The sequence below is a fragment of the Salmo salar genome, chromosome ssa16 (assembly GCF_905237065.1).
Source record: "Salmo salar chromosome ssa16, Ssal_v3.1, whole genome shotgun sequence".
Lineage (NCBI taxonomy): Eukaryota > Metazoa > Chordata > Actinopteri > Salmoniformes > Salmonidae > Salmo > Salmo salar.
The window spans coordinates 78,913,278-78,933,146 of record NC_059457.1 but is presented as its reverse complement, the minus strand read 5'-3'; the positions used below and the strand labels follow the sequence as shown (position 1 = coordinate 78,933,146).

The window sequence follows — 19,869 nt, the reverse complement described above, 5'->3', positions numbered from 1 at the left end:
GTAACTACTTATAACGTGATGAAGATTAGCTTCCTGCCCCTCGACTTGCTCAAACTGATCCCCTCAACACCCTGTTAGTGTCTGCACATGTATGCTCACTGGTGGCTCTCTCTCCCGTCAGCGGCTCGCTCTCCACTCCTCCGTTGATGGCGTAGATGTTGAAGCGGTACAGGGTTCCGGGCTGCAGGTGGGTGATCTCTGCGTACGCGTTGGTCGTCATGGGCAGCTGCAGGGGCCTCTGGGGCGTGTCACCGGGGGTAACGGGGGCGAAGGTCACGCGGTAACCTGACACCTCGCTGGGAGGGCCGGTCCAGGTGATGATGATTTTCACGTCAGACACCTCGTAGAACTGAAGGTCGGTCGGGGAGCGGACTTCCTCTGTGGACAGGAAGTAGAGGTGGTCAGTGAGTTGACTGAGGTCATCTTGTGTGTTGATGGCCTATTGCCTTGTGTTGCGGTGCAAGAAAGACGGAGTCAGATGAAGTTGAAACTATACGCTGATCTAAGGTCAGTGTTGGATTGTGATGTGAAACATACTTCTACTTTACCAGCTGAGAGGAAGTTGAAAAGACAATGCCAGACAGGAAATTGAAAATGGAGAAACTCTGCTGTCAAAATGAGAAGGATTTAGAGCTGAAGGGAGGAGTAAGACGTCAACAAGAATGTCCCAGATACCGTGGGGAGAGCAAGTGTGTGTTGTTTTTTATGTGTGTGTGTGTGTGTGTGTGTGTGTGTCTGTGCGCGTGCAAGTGTGTGAGTCTATCTCATGTGAAAGTACTTAAATCAGTGAGGGAGGTGAGAGAACCAGTCTGACAGACCCAGTCCAGAACCAAACAGAGGAGAAACCCTACCCAGGTTCCATCTGGCCCTACATGGCTAGCCCAGAGCCCTAGGCTCCTCCAAGCTCACACTAAAGCTCTCTACCAACTGTCACTCACAGCTGGGACTGACCGGGGGACAGCATAGCATGACTTCAAATGTTCCTCTTGAGAGATAGAGAGAGAAGCACTCCCATAGAAGGTACAATGAAATGGCTCCAAACTATCATTTTACTTCCTGGGCCTACATTCTCAGAAGAAAAGATGCATTCAGCTGGAGGACATTGGTCAATGGCCTATGCTCCTTATAGGAGCCATGGGCTTAAGTCAAGTAAGTCAAGTCTGAGGTTGTGTTATGGTTAGAGTGTGTGTTAGGGTTAGGGTCATGTTTAGTTCTGTTGTTCTGTATGCTGTCCAGTTCTCTACCTGGTGCTGGCTCTCCGGCCGTGTTGACCTGGACGAAGATGGGCTCGCTCTCCTGGTTCTCCTCCACAGCGTAAATGCTGATGTTGTAGAGCAGGCCAGGTCGAAGGTCAACCAGAGTCACGGAGGTCTCAGTGTCTGGGAGGATGAGCTCGGTGCTGCTGCCCTCTACTGACGGGGTGAAGACCAAACGGTAGCCTGTGATGGGGGCCTGGGGCTTGGACCAGCTGATGGAGATAGAGGTTTCTCCCACCTGGTTGATCTGATGTTCAGCAGGGGCATCAGGAGCTGAGGGGGGATCAGAGAAGAGGTCAATGGATTCCTGTCAGAGAGTAAATGATGATGGTGAAGGGTGAGGGTGATGAAAGGTGAGGGTTATGGAGGGTAAAGGTGATGAAGGGTGTGTGAAGGCTGGTATAATACCTGTGGTCTGAGAGGTAGTGAGGATGAGGTTGCGTTCTCCCTGAGGGGAAACCTCATACACGTTGACGTTGTATCTACGGCCAGGCAGGAGGTCACTGATGCTCACAGAGGTGGTGGTACGGGGCAGGTCTGATGGACAGAGACAATCAATCAATCAAATAAAACATCAATCAACCAATCGGGCTAGTAACCAATTAACACATTAACCAATCAACCAACTAACCAATAAAATAAAACCAATCAAAGGCCTGCACACACAGCAGCCCTCCGGGACCAGGAGTGAAGAATGATGGACTAGTGTTTATTCATTAGCTCACATAACTACTCAAAAGGTTTTCCATAACACATTGGGAACCACAGTCGTGGAGCTCGAAAAGATCACCCGAGACCAGAATACACTGGAAAACTCTTCTGGATGGTCTATGCTGCAGAAGACCGGAATACACTGGAAAACTCTTCTGGATGGTCTATGCTGCAGAAGTAAGACCGGAATACACTGGAAAACTCTTCTGGATGGTCTATGCTGCAGAAGTAAGACCGGAATACACTGGAAAACTCTTCTGGATGGTCTATGCTGCAGAAGAAAGACCGGAATACACTGGAAAACTCTTCTGGATGGCCTATGCTGCAGAAGACCGGAATACACTGGAAAACTCTTCTGGATGGTCTATGCTGCAGAAGACCGGAATACACTGGAAAACTCTTCTGGATGGTCTATGCTGCAGAAGAAAGACCGGAATACACTGGAAAACTCTTCTGGATGGTCTATGCTGCAGAAGTAAGACCGGAATACACTGGAAAACTCTTCTGGATGGTCTATGCTGCAGAAGTAAGACCGGAATACACTGGAAAACTCTTCTGGATGGTCTATGCTGCAGAAGTAAGACCGGAATACACTGGAAAACTCTTCTGGATGGCCTATGCAGTAGGAGTTAGACCTGAGTTAGTCCAGTAAATGTTGGAGCTACTCACCCAGGACCTGAGGTTTGGCTCCGTCCTCACTCAGCTCATACTCCACTCTGAAGCCTGACACGGTGTCGGAGGCTGACACCCAGGAGATGATGAAGCTACTGGACGTGATCTCTGTCACCGACTCAGACGTGTCCACCACAGGAGGAGGCTGGGTCGTCTCACCCTCAGAGGTCACCCCTACTGGACAAGGGGGGAAATAACACATTAATAAGACTTAATTAAGGTTTGTGGGAGAGAAAAAGAGAGGGTGGGGTGGGTGGGGGGTAAAGAGAGAGACAGGCTTGTGAAAGTGTAGCTATATAGAGGAACCAAAGAGATATATAGCACGGTCGGTGTAACATTCATATACTCAAAACACACACAGTTGGGAGACTTACGGGAGCCGTAGGTGGTGGTGAAGTCAAAGCGGGTGACCTCGCGGCGTCCATAGCGCAGGATGCTGATCAGCTGACCCTCATAGGTAATACCTGGCCGCAGCCCAGCGATGGTGTACGAGTTCAGGTTACCTGGGATGGTGGCCTCTCTCCAGGGGGCACGGGTGTTTTTCTACCAGGGGTCAAAGGGCAGAGCAGAAGGGAGAGGTCAGGGAGTGAACTTCAAAGATAGTAAGGGTCAAAGTGGTGAATACATCATGGTGATAGGTACCCATTTGTATCTGAAGTACTGTATATATATATATATATAACCTACAGTGTCAGGAGTATGAATGAATCCTGAGAGTTGAGATGATATGGAATGAAAAACGGTGGGCAACGTTTACAGTCTGCACCACTAAGACTCGGAATCTAACACTCTCTCCAAACCCAGCCTATGGCCAATATGGTCACTGGCATTGACTCTCTGGCACCCCGTCTCTCTGCCCCTCCCTGCTTCTGGGGACATTCAACTTGGCTCCGGACGATCGGAAAACTACAGATTCTTCACAACATGAGAGAGAGACAGACACACAGAGAGAGAGAGCGAGAGAGACACAGAGCGAGAGAGACACAGAGAGAGACACAGAGAGAGAGAGAGAGAGAGAGAGAGAGAGACAAGGAATAGAGGACTGCCATCCAAAACATACAAACCACTACCACTTAGCAGGAAATATATTTGAATTAAATAAGGGGAAACAGCTTGGCAGATCAGGGCCCCTTCAGAGAGAGTGTGAATCGAGAGAAAACTGGATTTTTCCTTTAGGAGAGAAACACACAGCATTTGTACTGTAGCTGCATGTTGAGGGTCGTTCGTGACGTTATAATTTGGATCTATGTGTATGTGAACCCCCCACAACCTTGTTTTTCTGTGCTCAAAACCTGTCCTCTTCTTCAGAGTTGACACACAGACAACTAAATGTTGCAACCTCCTGTTTGAGCACTGGTTTAGTCATTACTTTTCAGCAACACGTTCAGGAATGGAATAGGAACATCCACTTCCAGTGAATCATGATTTTTTTTTTTAAAGAACATCATGTGAAAAACAGTACCTGGAATAACTTGTTTCCACTTTGGATATCGGAGAATTAAAACAGGTAGAGTACTTCAAGAGAGTATGTTCAACTCTTGTGGTACTGCTTCCTATAAGACAGTCAGTCCACCTCTAGTGGCATAGGGCTTCAAGGGCTACCGAGTGGTGCAGCGGTCTAAGGCACTGCATCGCAGTGCTAGAGGCGTCACGACAGACTCAGGTTTGATCCTGGGCTGTATCACAACCGGCTGGGATTGGGAGTCCCATAGGGCGGCGCACAATTGGCTGAGCGTTGTGAGGGTTTGGACGGGGTAGGCCATCACTGTAAATAAGACTTTGTCCTTAACTGACTTGCTTAGTTAAATAAAATAGTCTGGCTGCACTACCACCAATGACCAGTATCTAGGATGAGCAGTAGAGAGCCACTTACCACTCTCCACTTGAGGATATACTGGGTGATGTGTGAGGAGGCAGGGGCGTTCCACTGGATGGGGTGGGAGTCAGGCTGCTTCCCTGCCTCTGTGATAATCACCTGGACTGGGCGGTGGCCACCTGGGGGGAGAGGAGGAGGAAGAAGAGAGGGGATCTTTTATTAGAAGTCTGTAGTCTACTATCAAGCCAAATGTCACAGACAAGATGGTACTGAACAAATGCTAGTATTCTCCTTGAACAACTTTATATTAAGGTTCTGTAAATAAACACACAATTGTTGAAAGTCACATTTGCTTTTCAGTGTCAATTGGTTCACTGTTCACACCAGACAGACCTGGTGGGACCAAAAAAGATCCTAGACTAGCTTGTCAGTACAGTGGCTTGGATGGAAACTAGTCCGAACCAGAAGTCTCTCCACTGTCTGGTTTCAACTGACTATGACACCCACTGGGCCTGTAAATCACTAGGTGTCTTCAGTATCTGAAATCACACCAGGACAATATGTCCACCCCCACTCACTCACACACACCTCCCTGTCACAGGTGAGCAACTTGCAGCAACAGCGGGGAGTCATTTAGGGCAGTCAGTGAGGTCATTTGACCTGCACTCTTAAGGTCCCTGGCCTGCACCAAACATAACTCTAAACAATCATAACACATTTATTCCTCTGTATCTGTGACAGGCCACATGGGAAAACTAGGGCAGGATAACAGGGTGCAGGATTCAGAGTTTAGACTGGGGTCAAAGTGTTTCAGAACACTGCATCAAAGTTGCCAGTTGGTAACTCCTGGTTGGTGTGGTCTGAACACAGCTCAGCTGAGCTTTTCTGATTGACACCATCACCTATAGAGCACTGGCTCAGTGCAGGACTAGCCAGTGCTGTGAGGGCCTCTTAGGAGTTGGGACTGTTTCACCCAAAGCGTGTTACCACCCAGTGGATTGAGAGAGAGACAGGAAGTGTGCGCATGTAATTAATTCCCCCAACCTCTCGGCCCTCCCTGCCCAGCTGGGTAGAACAACAGTACTCAGCCTCTCAGTAGGGGAGAGCCAACAAAGACCTCCGAAACTACAAAGACCCACGGAGGGAGGGGGGGGCGAGAAAGGTAGACGGACGCACCCCTCTCCATTTGCCCCACATCAACGTTTAGCAGTCCCCTCCCCCCTCCCTGCAGAGGTGGTGAAGGGGTGACACACCGCCCCCTCGTTTAATTTCAAAGGGCCTTTCGATAGAGGGGGGGATGGGGGGTATTTAAAGGAGGGAGCGAATGGGAGAGTTAAAAAGAAGAGCTAACAATGATTAACTCCCAGCAGGTGTCCCAAGCGTAAAGGGAAGGGGGTCGGCATGGTTGGAGAGGGAGGGGTAATGTCCTTGATCAACACCCCACTGAAGACAGCCCTGACCTGGGTTATCTGCCCAGAGGACCCACTCAGACAGTTCCACTTATGCTTCACTGGTCACACTTCTGTTAGCCAATCAGACTTCTCTCCTTACCTGGGAAGGTCTGCTGTGGCTCGCAGCTCATCTCACCGATACCGTTGCCGTAGCAATAGCAGCGGTAGAGGACTTGGTGGATGGTTTTGTCCCAGGTCTCTCCAATCTGATAGAAGACCCTGCTCTCAGGCTCCTGGCACTGGTCTGGAGGGAGAGAGAGGAGAGAGATAAACTCCCATATCTACTGGGTGAAATACTACAGTGTGCCATCACAGCAGCAAGATTTGTGACCTGTTGCCACAAGAAAAGGGCAACCAGTGAAGAACAAACACCATTGTAAATACAACCCATATTTATGTTTATTTATTTTCAGTTTTGTACTTTAACTATTTGCACATAATATGACATTTGTATTGTCTTTATTCTTTTGCAACTTTTGTGAGTGTAATGTTTACTGTACATTTGTATTATTTATTTCACTTTTGTTTATTATCTATTTCACTTGCTTTGGCAATGTAAACATATGTTTCCAATGCCAATAAAGCCCTTAAATTTAAATTAAATTGAGAGAGAGGAGGGGAGAGGGAGAGAGACAGAGAGAGACAGAGAGAGGAGGGGAAGGAAAGAGATTCAAATTCCTGCTGCCAAAAATCTCTTTAGAATTTCAGCCCCTCCTCTTGGATAGAAGGTGCCAGAGGTGCGACAAGGCTTCATTGAAGCTCTGAAGAGGAACCAGAGAGAAACTCACCGATGGCGTCGCACTTCCAGCGCCCGCGTCCCTGTCCATAGCAGGTGCAATTCATCATGTAGCCCTGGTCATGGCGCTTGGTGAAGGTCTGGCTCACCTCGTAGGTCAGCCCATCCACAATGCACTGGTCTGGGGTAGGATTGAGACAAGGAGTTTTAATGATGTACTGGTATGGGGTAGGAAAGAGACAAGGGGTTTTAATAATATATTGGACTGGGGTAGGATTGAGACAAGGGGTTTTAATAATGTACTGGTCTGGGGTAGGAAGGAGAGGAGACAAGGGGTTTTAATGATGTACTGGTCTGGGGTAGGAAGGAGAGGAGACAAGGGGTTTTAATAATGTACTGGTCTGGGGTAGGAAGGAGAGGAGACAAGGGGTTTTAATAATGTACTGGTCTGGGGTAGGAAGGAGAGGAGACAAGGGGTTTTAATAATGTACTGGTCTGGGGTAGGAAAGAGACAAGGGGTTTTAATGATGTACTGGTCTGGGGTAGGAAGGAGAGGAGACAAGGGGTTTTAATAATGTACTGGTCTGGGGTAGGAAGGAGACAAGGGGTTTTAATAATGTACTGGTCTGGGGTAGGAAGGAGACAAGGGGTTTTAATAATGTACTGGTCTGGGGTAGGAAGGAGAGGAGACAAGGGGTTTTAATAATGTACTGGTCTCGGGTAGGAAAGAGACAAGGGGTTTTAATAATGTACTGGTCTGGGGTAGGAAGGGGAGGATATAAGGGGTTTTAATAATGTACTGGTCTGGGGTAGGAAGGAGAGGAGACAAGGGGCTTTAATAATGTACTGGTCTGGGGTAGGAAGGAGAGGAGACAAGGGGCTTTAATAATGTACTGGTCTGGGGTAGGAAGGAGACAAGGGGTTTTAATAATGTACTGGTCTGGGGTAGGAAGGAGACAAGGGGTTTTAATAATGTACTGGTCTGGGGTAGGAAGGAGAGGAGACAAGGGATTTTAATATAGTACTGGTCTCGGGTAGGAAAGAGACAAGGGGTTTTAATAATGTACTGGTCTGGGGTAGGAAGGACAGGAGACAAAGGGTTTAACGATGTACTGGTCTGGGGTAGGAAGGAGAGGAGACAAGGGGCTTTAATAATGTACTGGTCTGGGGTAGGAAGGAGAGGAGACAAGGGGTTTTAATAATGTACTGGTCTGGGGTAGGAAGGAGAGGAGACAAGGTGTTTTAATAATGTACTGGTCTGGGGTAGGAAGGAGAGGAGACAAGGGGCTTTAATAATGTACTGGTCTGGGGTAGGAAGGAGAGGAGACAAGGGGCTTTAATAATGTACTGGTCTGGGGTAGGAAGGAGACAAGGTGTTTTAATAATGTACTGGTCTGGGGTAGGAAGGAGAGGAGACAAGGGGTTTTAATTATGTACTGGTCTGGTTTAGGAAGGAGAGGAGACAAGGGGTTTTAATAATGTACTGGTCTGGGGTAGGAAGGAGACAAGGGGTTTGAATAATGTACTGGTCTGGGGTAGGAAGGAGAGGAGACAAGGTGTTTTAATTATGTACTGGTCTGGGGTAGGAAGGAGAGGAGACAAGGGGTTTTAACGATGTACTGGTCTGGGGTAGGAAGGAGAGGAGACAAGGAGTTTTAATAATGTACTGGTCTGGGGTAGGAAGGAGAGGAGACAAGGGGTTTTAATAATGTACTGGTCTGGGGTAGGAAGGAGAGGAGACAAGGGGTTTTAATTATGTACTGGTCTGGGGTAGGAAGGAGAGGAGACAAGGGGTTTTAATAATGTACTGGTCTGGGGTAGGAAGGAGAGGATATAAGGGGTTTTAATTATGTACTGGTCTGGGGTAGGAAGGAGAGGAGACAAGGGGTTTTAATGATGTACTGGTCTGGGGTAGGAAGGAGAGGAGACAAGGGGTTTTAATAATGTACTGGTCTGGGGTAGGAAGGAGAGGATATAAGGGGTTTTAATTATGTACTGGTCTGGGGTAGGAAGGAGAGGAGACAAGGGGTTTTAATAATGTACTGGTCTGGGGTAGGAAGGAGAGGAGACAAGGGGTTTTAATTATGTACTGGTCTGGGGTAGGAAGGAGAGGAGACAAGGGGTTTTAATAATGTACTGGTCTGGGGTAGGAAGGAGACAAGGGGTTTTAATGATGTACTGGTCTGGGGTAGGAAGGAGAGGAGACAAGGGGTTTTAATTATGTACTGGTCTGGGGTAGGAAGGAGAGGAGACAAGGGGTTTTAATAATGTACTGGTCTGGGGTAGGAAGGAGAGGAGACAAGGGGTTTTAATTATGTACTGGTCTGGGGTAGGAAGGAGAGGAGACAAGGGGTTTTAATAATGTACTGGTCTGGGGTAGGAAGGAGACAAGGGGTTTTAATGATGTACTGGTCTGGGGTAGGAAGGAGACAAGGGGTTTTAATTATGTACTGGTCTGGGGTAGGAAGGAGAGGAGACAAGGGGTTTTAATTATGTACTGGTCTGGGGTAGGAAGGAGACAAGGTGTTTTAATAATGTACTGGTCTGGGGTAGGAAGGAGAGGAGACAAGGGGTTTTAATAATGTACTGGTCTGGGGTAGGAAGGAGAGGAGACAAGGGGTTTTAATGATGTACTGGTCTGGGGTAGGAAGGAGAGGAGACAAGGGGTTTTAATTATGTACTGGTCTGGGGTAGGAAGGAGAGGAGACAAGGGGTTTTAATTATGTACTGGTCTGGGGTAGGAAGGAGACAAGGGGTTTTAACGATGGTTGATCCTTTCAGTTCATTCTACATTCCAGTTGTCAAGGCTACTGGGTCTAGAAGCAGGTAATGACAGTACAACTCCTATGACTGTTGTCTAACAACACATAAGAGAACAGGTGCTAGTAAGGCGGTAGGACCTTTGAGTTGGGAGTAGGCGATGCAGCTCCACTCTCCGCGGTTGTTGCCCAAGCAGGTACACTGCATCATGTGACCCAGGACATCGTGGCGTTTGTCCCACTGGTCTCCCACACGGTACATGACCCCGTCGTTGGTGGTGCAGGCCTCCTCGTGGGCTGGACGGAGGGAGAGAGGGGTCAGTGAGGGGCTGTGTGTGCGTGTGTAGGTGGTATGGATAATCTCTTTTGGCACTGAGACAGATTTAGTTTCCAGACAGACTCTGGACCCATGCCAGTGTGTGGGTCCAATCCTCTGCCCAGTGGAGCCAAGAGTCATTCATAATCAATCTAACAGGCTCCTACTCAGCCCTCTTCATGACTGTTCCCCCTTCATTCATAATCAATCTAACAGACTCCTACTCAGCCCTCTTCATGACTGTTCCCCCTTCATTCATAATCAATCTAACAGGCTCCTATAGAGGCATTACTCAGCCCTCTTCATGACTGTTCCCCCTTCATTCATAATCAATCTAATAGGCTCCTACTCAGCCCTCTTCATGACTGTTCCCCCTTCATTCATAATCAATCTAATAGGCTCCTACTCAGCCCTCTTCATGACTGTTCCCCCTTCATTCATAATCAATCTAACAGGCTCCTATAGAGGCATTACTCAGCCCTCTTCATGACTGTTCCCCCTTCATTCATAATCAATCTAATAGGCTCCTACTCAGCCCTCTTCATGACTGTTCCCCCTTCATTCATAATCAATCTAACAGGCTCCTACTCAGCCCTCTTCATGACTGTTCCCCCTCACTTAATAGCTTTTAAAGAGCGACTCATTAACTGCCCATTGAACTTCTAACGGCTCTGTAGACCGTAAGTGACCCATTCAGTTAAACAGTCATTATTACCATCTGTAAGGGCAACATCAGACGGATTTATCTTGATAAGACCTCTGTCAAATAGAGGAATTGAGTGAATGTTGAAGACAGTAGCCCACCATACAGAGCCTGAAAGACCTTTTAAAAGAGGGATCTTACCTAACAATAGTCTTGTTTGCATGCCGGTAAAGATGGGCTAGTCAATGTACCTGACAGCTACTGTGATTGTTTATTGTTTGGTGTGAGGGCCTGAGACAGGAAGAGACACACACACTCACCAGCCATGGGGCAGAATCCGTAGCGCTGCTCTCCTTCGTAGTTGGTTGTGGTACCGCACCACCTCATGCCGTCACGGCGCCCATCGGCGGTACAGTCAGTGTAGTTACGCCCGTTGTAGAGGAAGGGGAACTGGCACAGGGCACCATTGGAGTTACCCCCTCGGGTCGACACCAGGGCTACAGAGCAGATCAAACATTCAACAGTTAGATATGCTGCTATCTATCTCGCTAGCTACAGTATATATCCATCCATCCATCCGTCCACCCACCCACCCACCCACCCTCCCACCTCCCTCCCTCCCATCCATCCATCCACCTCCCTCCCACCCACCCACCCACCCACCCACCCACCCACCCTCCCACCCATCCACCTCCCTCCCTCCCATCCATCCACCTCCCTCCCACCCACCCATCCACCTCCCTCCCTCCCTCCCTCCCTCCCATCCATTCACCTCCCTCCCTCCCACCCACCCTCCCACCCATCCACCTCCCTCCCTCCCATCCATCCACCTCCCTCCCACCCACCCACCCACCTCCCTCCCTCCCAGACTCACAGTTCTTCTCGGTACAGAAGGAGTACTGCTGGTCTCTATGGTAGTCAGAGGTGGTGCTGCACCACAGCTGTCCATCAGTACGTCCCTCTGAGGTACAGGAGTAGTAGGTCTTATCCATGAACACAAAGGGGAACACACAGGCCTGGCCTTCTGAGTTCCCACCGTACACCTGGCTCTGGCCCTCTGGGGGGGGGAGAAGGTGAGACCGGTTTAGACCAGGTGAGACAGGTTTAGACCAGATTAGATGAGGCGAGACAGGTTTAGACCAGGTTAGATGAGGTGAGACAAGAGGTAAGACAGGCCTTGACTATGGAAATATACTTTTTTGAGACACAACCTTTTACTTTCAGAGGAACTCTTGAAGTATTAGTCTGAGTTAAGACTCACCCTTCTCCTCACAGCTGACGGCCCCAGTACCCTGGCAGGTACACAGCATCTGCTTGCTGCCCTGGGTCCTGATCCAGCGCATGCCCACGTGGAAGGTGGCGCCCGAGTCCGTGCGGCAAGCCCCCTCCTGGGGGGGTTCGGGGAGGGTGGAGGGCTGGTGGAGCTCCGTCTGGATGGTCACACGAGTACTTCCTGTACCTGTTCCTACACCTGTTCCTGTACTAACACCTGTTCCTGTGCACCAGGAAGACAAAGAGAGATGTATTTACCTATCCCAAGCGGCTGGTGGTAACTTCATTGGGGAGGACGGGCTCATTGTAGTTGCTGGAACAGAATTCATGGAATGGGTTTGATACCATTCCATTCACTCCATCCCGGCCATTATTATGAGCCGTCCTCCTCTCACCAGCCTCCTCTGTTACCCATATATTAATTTATAACCTGTATGTCAGTGTATAACCTGTTCATTTAATTATGTATGCATTTAAATATATATATATTTTTTTAAATGTACCTTTATTTAACTAGACAAGTCAGTTCTTATTCTTATTTACAATGACGGCCTACCCCGGCCAAACCCGGATGACGATTGGCCAATTGTGCTCCGCCCTATGGGACTCCGAATCACATCCGGATGTGATACAGTCTGAATTCGAACCAGGGACTGTAGTGACACCTCTTGCACTGAGATGCAGTGCCTTAGACCACAGCGGTAATCTTGTAATCTTTTACAAAGAGTGAGTGTAAAACACAAGAGGGCCGACTCACCAGTAGTGGCAGAGTGTCTCTCACACTTCCACTCTCCTCTGCCATTTCCTGTACACAGACACTGGAGTTGGTGTCTGTTAGCATCTGTCTTGGTCCATGTGTCTCCGATGCGGTAGGAGGTCTTGGTGTCCTGGTCATTACAACGGTCTAAAGAAATAAGGAAAGGAATGATGAGTGTGTGTGTGTGTGTGTTTAAGTGTGTTTGCGTTTACATGAGTGTGTATGTATGTCCTTGTGTGTGTGTACTTACTCCTAGAGGTACAGGTGATGCGTCCGTTGCCCTCCCCCAGACAGGTGCAGTCGACCATCATCCAGCCTTGGTAAGGCTTCTCCCAGGTCTGCCCCACCACGTAGGACGCACCGCCCGCGTTGTCATAGCAACGCTCCGCTGCACAAAAACAAGTTCCAAAAATGTTGTTGTTATTATTGTAACCTAATTATTTGAACTTAATTATCCATCACCTTCTCCAAAGGGCCTGTGGGTTTGATGATGGAGTTACTATCAAGTTATCTTCTATACGTTAAGCAGCACAAACGTTAGTGGAACAACAGGTTACATCTCCACCACTTCCCTTCTCTGTCACACATCTCTCCTGTGAATCCTCCTCACGCACAGGTGAATCTTGGAAAGGTATTTTCAGAATAAGATTTACTTCGACAGTGTGCACCTCTCCATCTCTTCCAGAATAAGAGTCCCAACAAACAATCTAAATGGCAATGCCATAATAGTCTCAGATACACATGTCATATTTCTGATTATAGAAGATATATTTCTAATTCCAAAACCATGCCTACATTATCACCAAATCATCTTCACCATTAGGGCCTACCACCATATGAGTCACCTCACCTAACTTTCCATGAAAACACTAAACTGATCTAAATCAATAGTTTTGGGGCAACGTTTGGGATAGAGATGACTGTTATGACCTTCAAATATTTACAACGACATCTAGCGCTATTTCCAATAAATGACTCAAAGAAGGACTTTGAACTGCAGTTTGATTGGTTTAAGGACATCCCCATATTAAGAAAAACGTTTATCCCAAAAACCCACAGGCCAAACATTCATTCCTTTCAGATTACATCTAGTCTCTCTTCTACTCCAAGGACTCAGACAGACAGACACTCACACACGGGTTACAGGTCCTCAGACAGACAGACAGACACTCACACACGGGTTTGCAGGTCCTCAGACAGACAGACAGACACTCACACACGGGTTTGCAGGTCCTCAGACAGACAGACACTCACACACGGGTTTGCAGGTCCACTCTCCCTTGCCGTTTCCCAGACAGACGCAATCCAGCATGTAGTCGCCGGTCTCGTGGGGCCTTCTCCAAGTGTCCCCGATTTTATAGGATCTGCCTCCCTCGTGGCAGCGGTCTGGAAACAAAAAGACCAAACATCAATATTCATAAACACTAACGTACTACATAAGTGCACAAATAATACTATACGGGTTGGCGGGAAGGGCAACTCACTTCCGATTGTGCAGCTGATTTTGCCGCGGGCGGAACCGATGCAGGTGCAGTCCCACATCATGCCGTCCTTCGCCCTCTCGTAGGTCGCACCCACAGAGTACGTCTGGTCGTTGTATTTGTCATAGCAGGTCTCCTCCCCTGCAGAAGGCACCAGAGAAGACTTTCAACATGTGGCCTAAACGTTTGAGATTAACGAAGCGACTTCTGTGCGCAATGGCAAAAGTGCCAAAAAGGGAACGCACTCTGGAGCGCACGGATGTTGTGCCAAAAAACGAAAGAAATTGCCTACTTCATTATACATTCAAGTCTGGTGCTCCAGCTCACCTTGGGGTTTTGTTTTACATTTGATCCCTGCCGCTCCGTTGCAGGTACAAAGCAGTGTACTCCCACGGTAAGCCTTCTCCCATTGATCGTTTAGTCTGTAAGAATGTCCGTTCTCATCGCAGCCTGAAAGATGATGGAGACACACACAAAAGAGCCATGAGTCCTGAGCAAATTCGGCGAATGATAGGTTAGCTTAACACCCATATTCAATACATGTACAGTAGTGATTTATAAAAAATTATCTTAGATGTCCTTCATAAATGGAAATGTAACTACAATTGACAATTACAAGCTGTGGGTTCAAGGTGCATTCAAATGCTTTATCTAAGGGGCAAAATATGACATTAAGAGCAAGTCTACATACCTTGAGCCAGGGGTACTGTGTCTGCGAGTTCGGGGTAAACTTGTTCCTGAGCTTGTCTCTTGTTTTTCCCTTGGTTCTTTGGCATACAATGGACCGCGCTGCTTACGCACAGCGCAACCAGCAGCCCTGTCACTGGGCTACCAGTCATTTTGGTAAATTTAAGAAGAAGAAAAAAAAATAAGATACTTTTACGTTTCCAGTTATGTCCTAAGTAAAAATAAGAATGATCCAGGTGCGGTGAAGTTGACCGTCAGGAGCGGATAGTATTCTCTCTCCTTGCTTTCCAAATATTACCCCGTGCTGCTTCTCCCAGCGGCTACTTTGACCGCCTTTCCTGCAGCGGATGCGATAGACCGACTGGAGGGATGCAGACCGTTTTTATATGTGAGCACAAAGACACTGTTTGGGGGGAGGGGCAATGTGCGTCTGGGTCCAGGGGATCAACACAGACTAGTCACTTACCAACCATGCTAAACCGCAGACCCAGACCAAGAATGAAGACCTCATAGAGTACAGCACTAACATCCTGAGGCAGGGCTGGACTGTGCAACCTGGACTCAGAGGTAGACATAACACAAGTAAAGTAAACCTGTGAAACTAAAATGAGTAAATGTTACATTTAGTATGGTATGTATTCATTTGTGGATGTCCATCATCCATTTTGTAGGATATGTTATGAATTACAATTCATATGATATGTTACGAATTGCAATTCATACAATATGTTACGAATTCCAATTTGTTGTGGCTAACATTAGGTACATGGCTAACGTTAGCTAGGGTTAGGGTTAAGGTAAGGGTTAAGGTTAGGGTTAGGAGTTAAGGTTAGGGGAAGGGTTAGCTAACCTGCTAAGTAGTTGCAACGTAGAGACATTCCTCCTTTCATTTTTGGCTTAAGTAACCTTCTGTCTTATGTAACCATACAAAACATAACACATCATACTCATTAAAGCGTCACAGATTTACATTTACTATGTTACGTCTTTGAGGCCAGGCTGGATAAATAGGCCTACAACAAAATCAACCAGAATTATTTTATTTGACATATTTTACCAAATTGATATGAATCGAATCCGTTAAATCGGAAATAGACTGCTTACAGAGTAAGGAAACCAATGTGTAAATTTGTAATTTGGGTGAACTACACTCAGACAAACTTCAATTTATAGTCCTAATGATAATGACAGCCTAATGTTGATAGGCTAATCATGCTTAACTGGTCCTTTACAGAAGTCAATGTGACCCACAATGACTTAGCTATCAAACAATGGCAATTAAAGCGTTAAACGGAAAAAACCCAGAATAAAAGTATAACGATAAAACTAGGCCTGCAAGATTGCAGTCTCATTTCTGTTTGGACTTAAGAATGACATGTTTTGGTAGGTCGATGGGGGATGAGGGGGTTACTGACAGCTCACCCCTACGTTCCATCACTGTGAAGAGGGAAAGAGTTGACCCTAATCCACCCAGACTGGTTCACTGTTAGGGAGGATCCCAACAGTTTTCATCTTATCTACACATGAAACAGAAACAGTTTTAGTGCTATTAGCTACATTTATATTGATTGCGTAAGAGCAATTATCCAAACATTATTTTGATGGAGAACTGTTTTGATATTGGCTCATTCTGTTGAGTTATTGTATACAGTTCTATCAGTACATTTGAGATGTTATGAATTGTGAAACATCACCCTCCCTCCCTCCCTTCATCATCCCATCCCTCCTCCTGTTGCTCCTCCCCATCCCTCCTCCTGTTGCTCCTCCCCATCCCTCCTCCTGTTGCTCCTCTCCATCCCTCCTCCTGTTGCTCCTCCCCATCCCTCCTCCTGTTGCTCCTCCCCATCCCTCCTCCTGTTGCTCCTCCCCATCCCTCCTCCTGTTGCTCCTCTCCATCCCTCCTCCTGTTGCTCCTCCCCATCCCTCCTCCTGTTGCTCCTCTCCATCCCTCCTCCTGTTGCTCCTCCCCATCCCTCCTCCTGTTGCTCCTCTCCATCCCTCCTCCTGTTGCTCCTCTCCATCCCTCCTCCTGTTGCTCCTCCCCATCCCTCCTCCTGTTGCTCCTCCCCATCCCTCCTCCTGTTGCTCCTCTCCATCCCTCCTCCTGTTGCTCCTCTCCATCCCTCCTCCTGTTGCTCCTCCCCATCCCTCCTCCTGTTGCTCCTCTCCATCCCTCCTCCTGTTGCTCCTCCCCATCCCTCCTCCTGTTGCTCCTCCCCATCCCTCCTCCTGTTGCTCCTCTCCATCCCTCCTCCTGTTGCTCCTCCCCATCCCTCCTCCTGTTGCTCCTCTCCATCCCTCCTCCTGTTGCTCCTCCCCATCCCTCCTCCTGTTGCTCCTCCCCATCCCACTCTTCTCTCTTTCTTGCCCTCCTTCCAACACTTGTTTTTTCCCTCTTCTCCTCTTCAGTATGTGTGTGTGTTTGTGTATGTGTGCGCGCTTGCATGTGTGTTTGTTTGTGCGTGTGTGTGTTTGATCATGCGTGTGAGAAAGCAACAGAGCAAGAGATGTTCTTGAATTTTTCTTTGCATATTTTTGTCTGCCTCCTGCCCTTACCAAACAAATCAATGCTAATAGGACATTTTCTACGCTCAACGACAGAAAATAAACCCCTCTTTTCATGAGTCATGTTTGGTTGTCTGTGGTTGAGGTAAGTTTCTCCCCAAACACACTAATGAATCCCTCAGCTGAGGAAAGTAATGTTTTCCCAATGAGAGGAAGAATAAGAGGACAGCGGGAGATGACAGATGATATGACTCCTGGTTGTGGCAGTGGACTGTCAACCTGGGAAAACCTCAAACGGATGTCTTCCGGTTTAACTGAGATTAGTCACGGTACAGGTCTGGTCTGGTCTGGACGGTGGCTTCAGTACGGTAAGTCAGATCCGTGGTTGGGTTCCTGTAAGTGCCCACATGGCACAAACCTGGCACCAAATCCCGGTTCTGAAACACACAAAAAACGAAACACTTCATTGTTTTTAATACGGATGGTGAATCACTGAACCTTTCACATGTTGAGAAAGGTGTGCGCCAAAAGTATCACACATTTTCCACCCATGAATCAACTCCAAAACAACCAGGAGAGGGGAGAAACGGACATTTAAGGCTGCATGATTCCAGAACATTTAATACAAAAATGTGATCAAAACAAACTTCTGTGTAGTACATGCATAGACCTATAAACTCATGATGAATCACCTTCAGCTCCCATTGGGTCATTCAACCCCCATCTCCAACCCAGTAGCATCAATCTCATGTCCCCTGTTAAAACTATCCCCCCAGGTGACAGGTTGTCGATGGAGATAACTTAGGCTGTACTGGGGTCAGGGTTAGGGTACTCCCTATACATACTTCTGGTCTCCCCTGAGTATGACTTCATTTCCTGTGCTGGAGGTTGTAACCCAAAACCCGCTATGTCAGATTTATGACTTGTCTCTCTCTATAGCCCTGAAAAGCAGCCTGGTCAAAACTCCCACACCACGTCAACTCTGAGCCCAGACAGAAACCCAGATACGGTAGATCAGAATTTATTTTCACTCTCTGGTTCGTCTCTGGTTCATCTTTAGATATGTTTATGCAGTCATTTAGGGCCAGTTTCCTAGTCCTGGTAATAGTTAGAGACATAGAACCTGAAAAAGAACAATGGTGTCATGCTAGGGACAAACTGTTCTATCAATCTCTCTCTCTTCATCTTCTCTTCTAGCCTCACCGTGTTCCTGTGCTTGTAGTCCTGGGAGGCCTTGTTGTTAACCCATGGTTTCCTGACCCTGCCTGAGCAAACTGAGGACGGACGGCTTGGGGAGCGTCCATCTGTCCCAGAGCCTGTTGCCAGTTGGCCCAGGGACAGAAGGGCTGGAGAGGTGACACGACAACTCACACCCACGTCTGCCTCGGGGGCTCCAACCAGAAGGCTCGGAGTATTCAATCAAAATATGCATCAGGAAGTCTTCTAAGAGAGAGCATGCCAGTTTATGCATTATGGTTTTATCTCAAACGCTTGAAAGCATTTCTTGTTCCAATGTTACAAAACAGTTGACACAAGACACAGAACTCAGTAGCACTTTGTAAAACAGTAAATGTATTTTCAAAACGAGAATGATAAAAGCAACTTCAAAAGCAACCTAATACATTTTTTGCACTATTGGTTAGAGCCTGTAAGTAAGCATTTTACTGTAAGGTCTAATCCTGTTGTATTCCGCGCACGTGACAAATACACTTTGATTTGATTGATGGACTCATCAGTCCACCTTCACCTTTCATCGTCATAGTTGTTGGCTGGATCAGCAAACAGAAGACTGCACTTCTGCACAGGATGTGAAATACGTGCGGTGGTTTGGTGTGACGAAGGCCAGAGGTGGCTGGGAGAGGAGGACCCTGTCAGACACAGTGAGACTTCTGACCAGGCATTCCTCAAGATTCCACAACACAGTGCCACAAGGGCAGCGTTTCCGTGGTTACAGAGGGGCCGCCAGAGTTCTAGGATGACGGGGTCATCTTGACTTGAGAGAGTGAGTGATTGGAACTGGGAAATGGAGCTTCGCTGACTGAAAGTGTTGAGTTACACTAGCCAGGTGGCTTTTCAGTTAGTGAAGAGGTGTACTCATGGGAAGACTAACAGAGGGACTCAAGGGAGACACACACCACACACACACACCGTGCTCCACAGCCCTTTCCACCCACACCTTGGTGATGAGGTAACATCCACATAAAGAGCCCAGTGAGAGGGAGGAAAGTCTAAACACATGTTCTGTTCTGACCCATGCATTCTTTTACTAGCTATTTAAGACCACTGTAAGTCCTCTCCCTGCAGAGTAGGATCACTGTCCAAAATAAAGGAAAGGTTTGTGTGCTTCTTATGTTACAGGCTTTCTAAAACCGTTTTAGGCTGATGTGGTGTCTCTTTCAGTGTCTTGAACATCTCCCGGCTTACCCTACCCTCAGCCAGGTCACCCGTGATAATCAGTATTCAACGTCCATCCATGTCTGAGGACGTTGGGGGAAGAAGTGGGAACCGGCCACTAGGGGCTACGGTACGTGCAGTTACCTTCAAGTAGGTTTCGGTTCTGCTAGGGTGTTGTGGATGGGGATGGCGGATGGGCGTAAGCATCCTCCTCTGATTCCAAAAGTTGCACGTTTCAATCCAGCCATAGAACGTTTAAAAATATCTATATTTGTTTTAAGCCTATCCTAAACCTTAACCCTTACCTTAACCATTGAGAGTTAATGCCTGAACTTAACCCTTACCTTTAACATTTGGAGTTAATGCCTAAATATAACCTCAAACACTTTGAAATTTCACATTTGAGAAACATG

General features: G+C 47.5%; 1 protein-coding gene across 4 annotated transcripts in view; it reads right to left on the bottom strand.

Annotated features, from left to right (window-relative positions):
- LOC106593628 (fibronectin) overlaps positions 1–14,912 on the bottom strand; it is a 28,489-nt gene extending 13,577 nt beyond the window's left edge. For 2 of the 4 annotated variants that reach the window (XM_045698016.1, XM_045698019.1), the window contains exons 1-18: positions 14,562–14,912; positions 14,198–14,320; positions 13,874–14,011; positions 13,644–13,775; positions 12,640–12,777; positions 12,390–12,536; positions 11,622–11,855; positions 11,235–11,417; positions 10,681–10,857; positions 9,543–9,698; positions 6,695–6,823; positions 6,007–6,150; positions 4,513–4,634; positions 3,014–3,182; positions 2,637–2,816; positions 1,665–1,793; positions 1,245–1,529; positions 100–378 (exon numbers count right to left, since the gene is read on the bottom strand). In XM_045698016.1, coding sequence (XP_045553972.1) covers positions 100–378; positions 1,245–1,529; positions 1,665–1,793; positions 2,637–2,816; positions 3,014–3,182; positions 4,513–4,634; positions 6,007–6,150; positions 6,695–6,823; positions 9,543–9,698; positions 10,681–10,857; positions 11,235–11,417; positions 11,622–11,855; positions 12,390–12,536; positions 12,640–12,777; positions 13,644–13,775; positions 13,874–14,011; positions 14,198–14,320; positions 14,562–14,709 — 3,013 coding nt within the window. In that variant the 5' untranslated portion in view covers positions 14,710–14,912. The remainder of the gene's footprint in view (positions 1–99; positions 379–1,244; positions 1,530–1,664; positions 1,794–2,636; positions 2,817–3,013; positions 3,183–4,512; positions 4,635–6,006; positions 6,151–6,694; positions 6,824–9,542; positions 9,699–10,680; positions 10,858–11,234; positions 11,418–11,621; positions 11,856–12,389; positions 12,537–12,639; positions 12,778–13,643; positions 13,776–13,873; positions 14,012–14,197; positions 14,321–14,561) is intronic. The other 2 variants (XM_045698017.1, XM_045698018.1) reach the window with 2 other exon arrangements.
- Between the last annotated feature and the right edge of the window lie 4,957 nt (positions 14,913–19,869).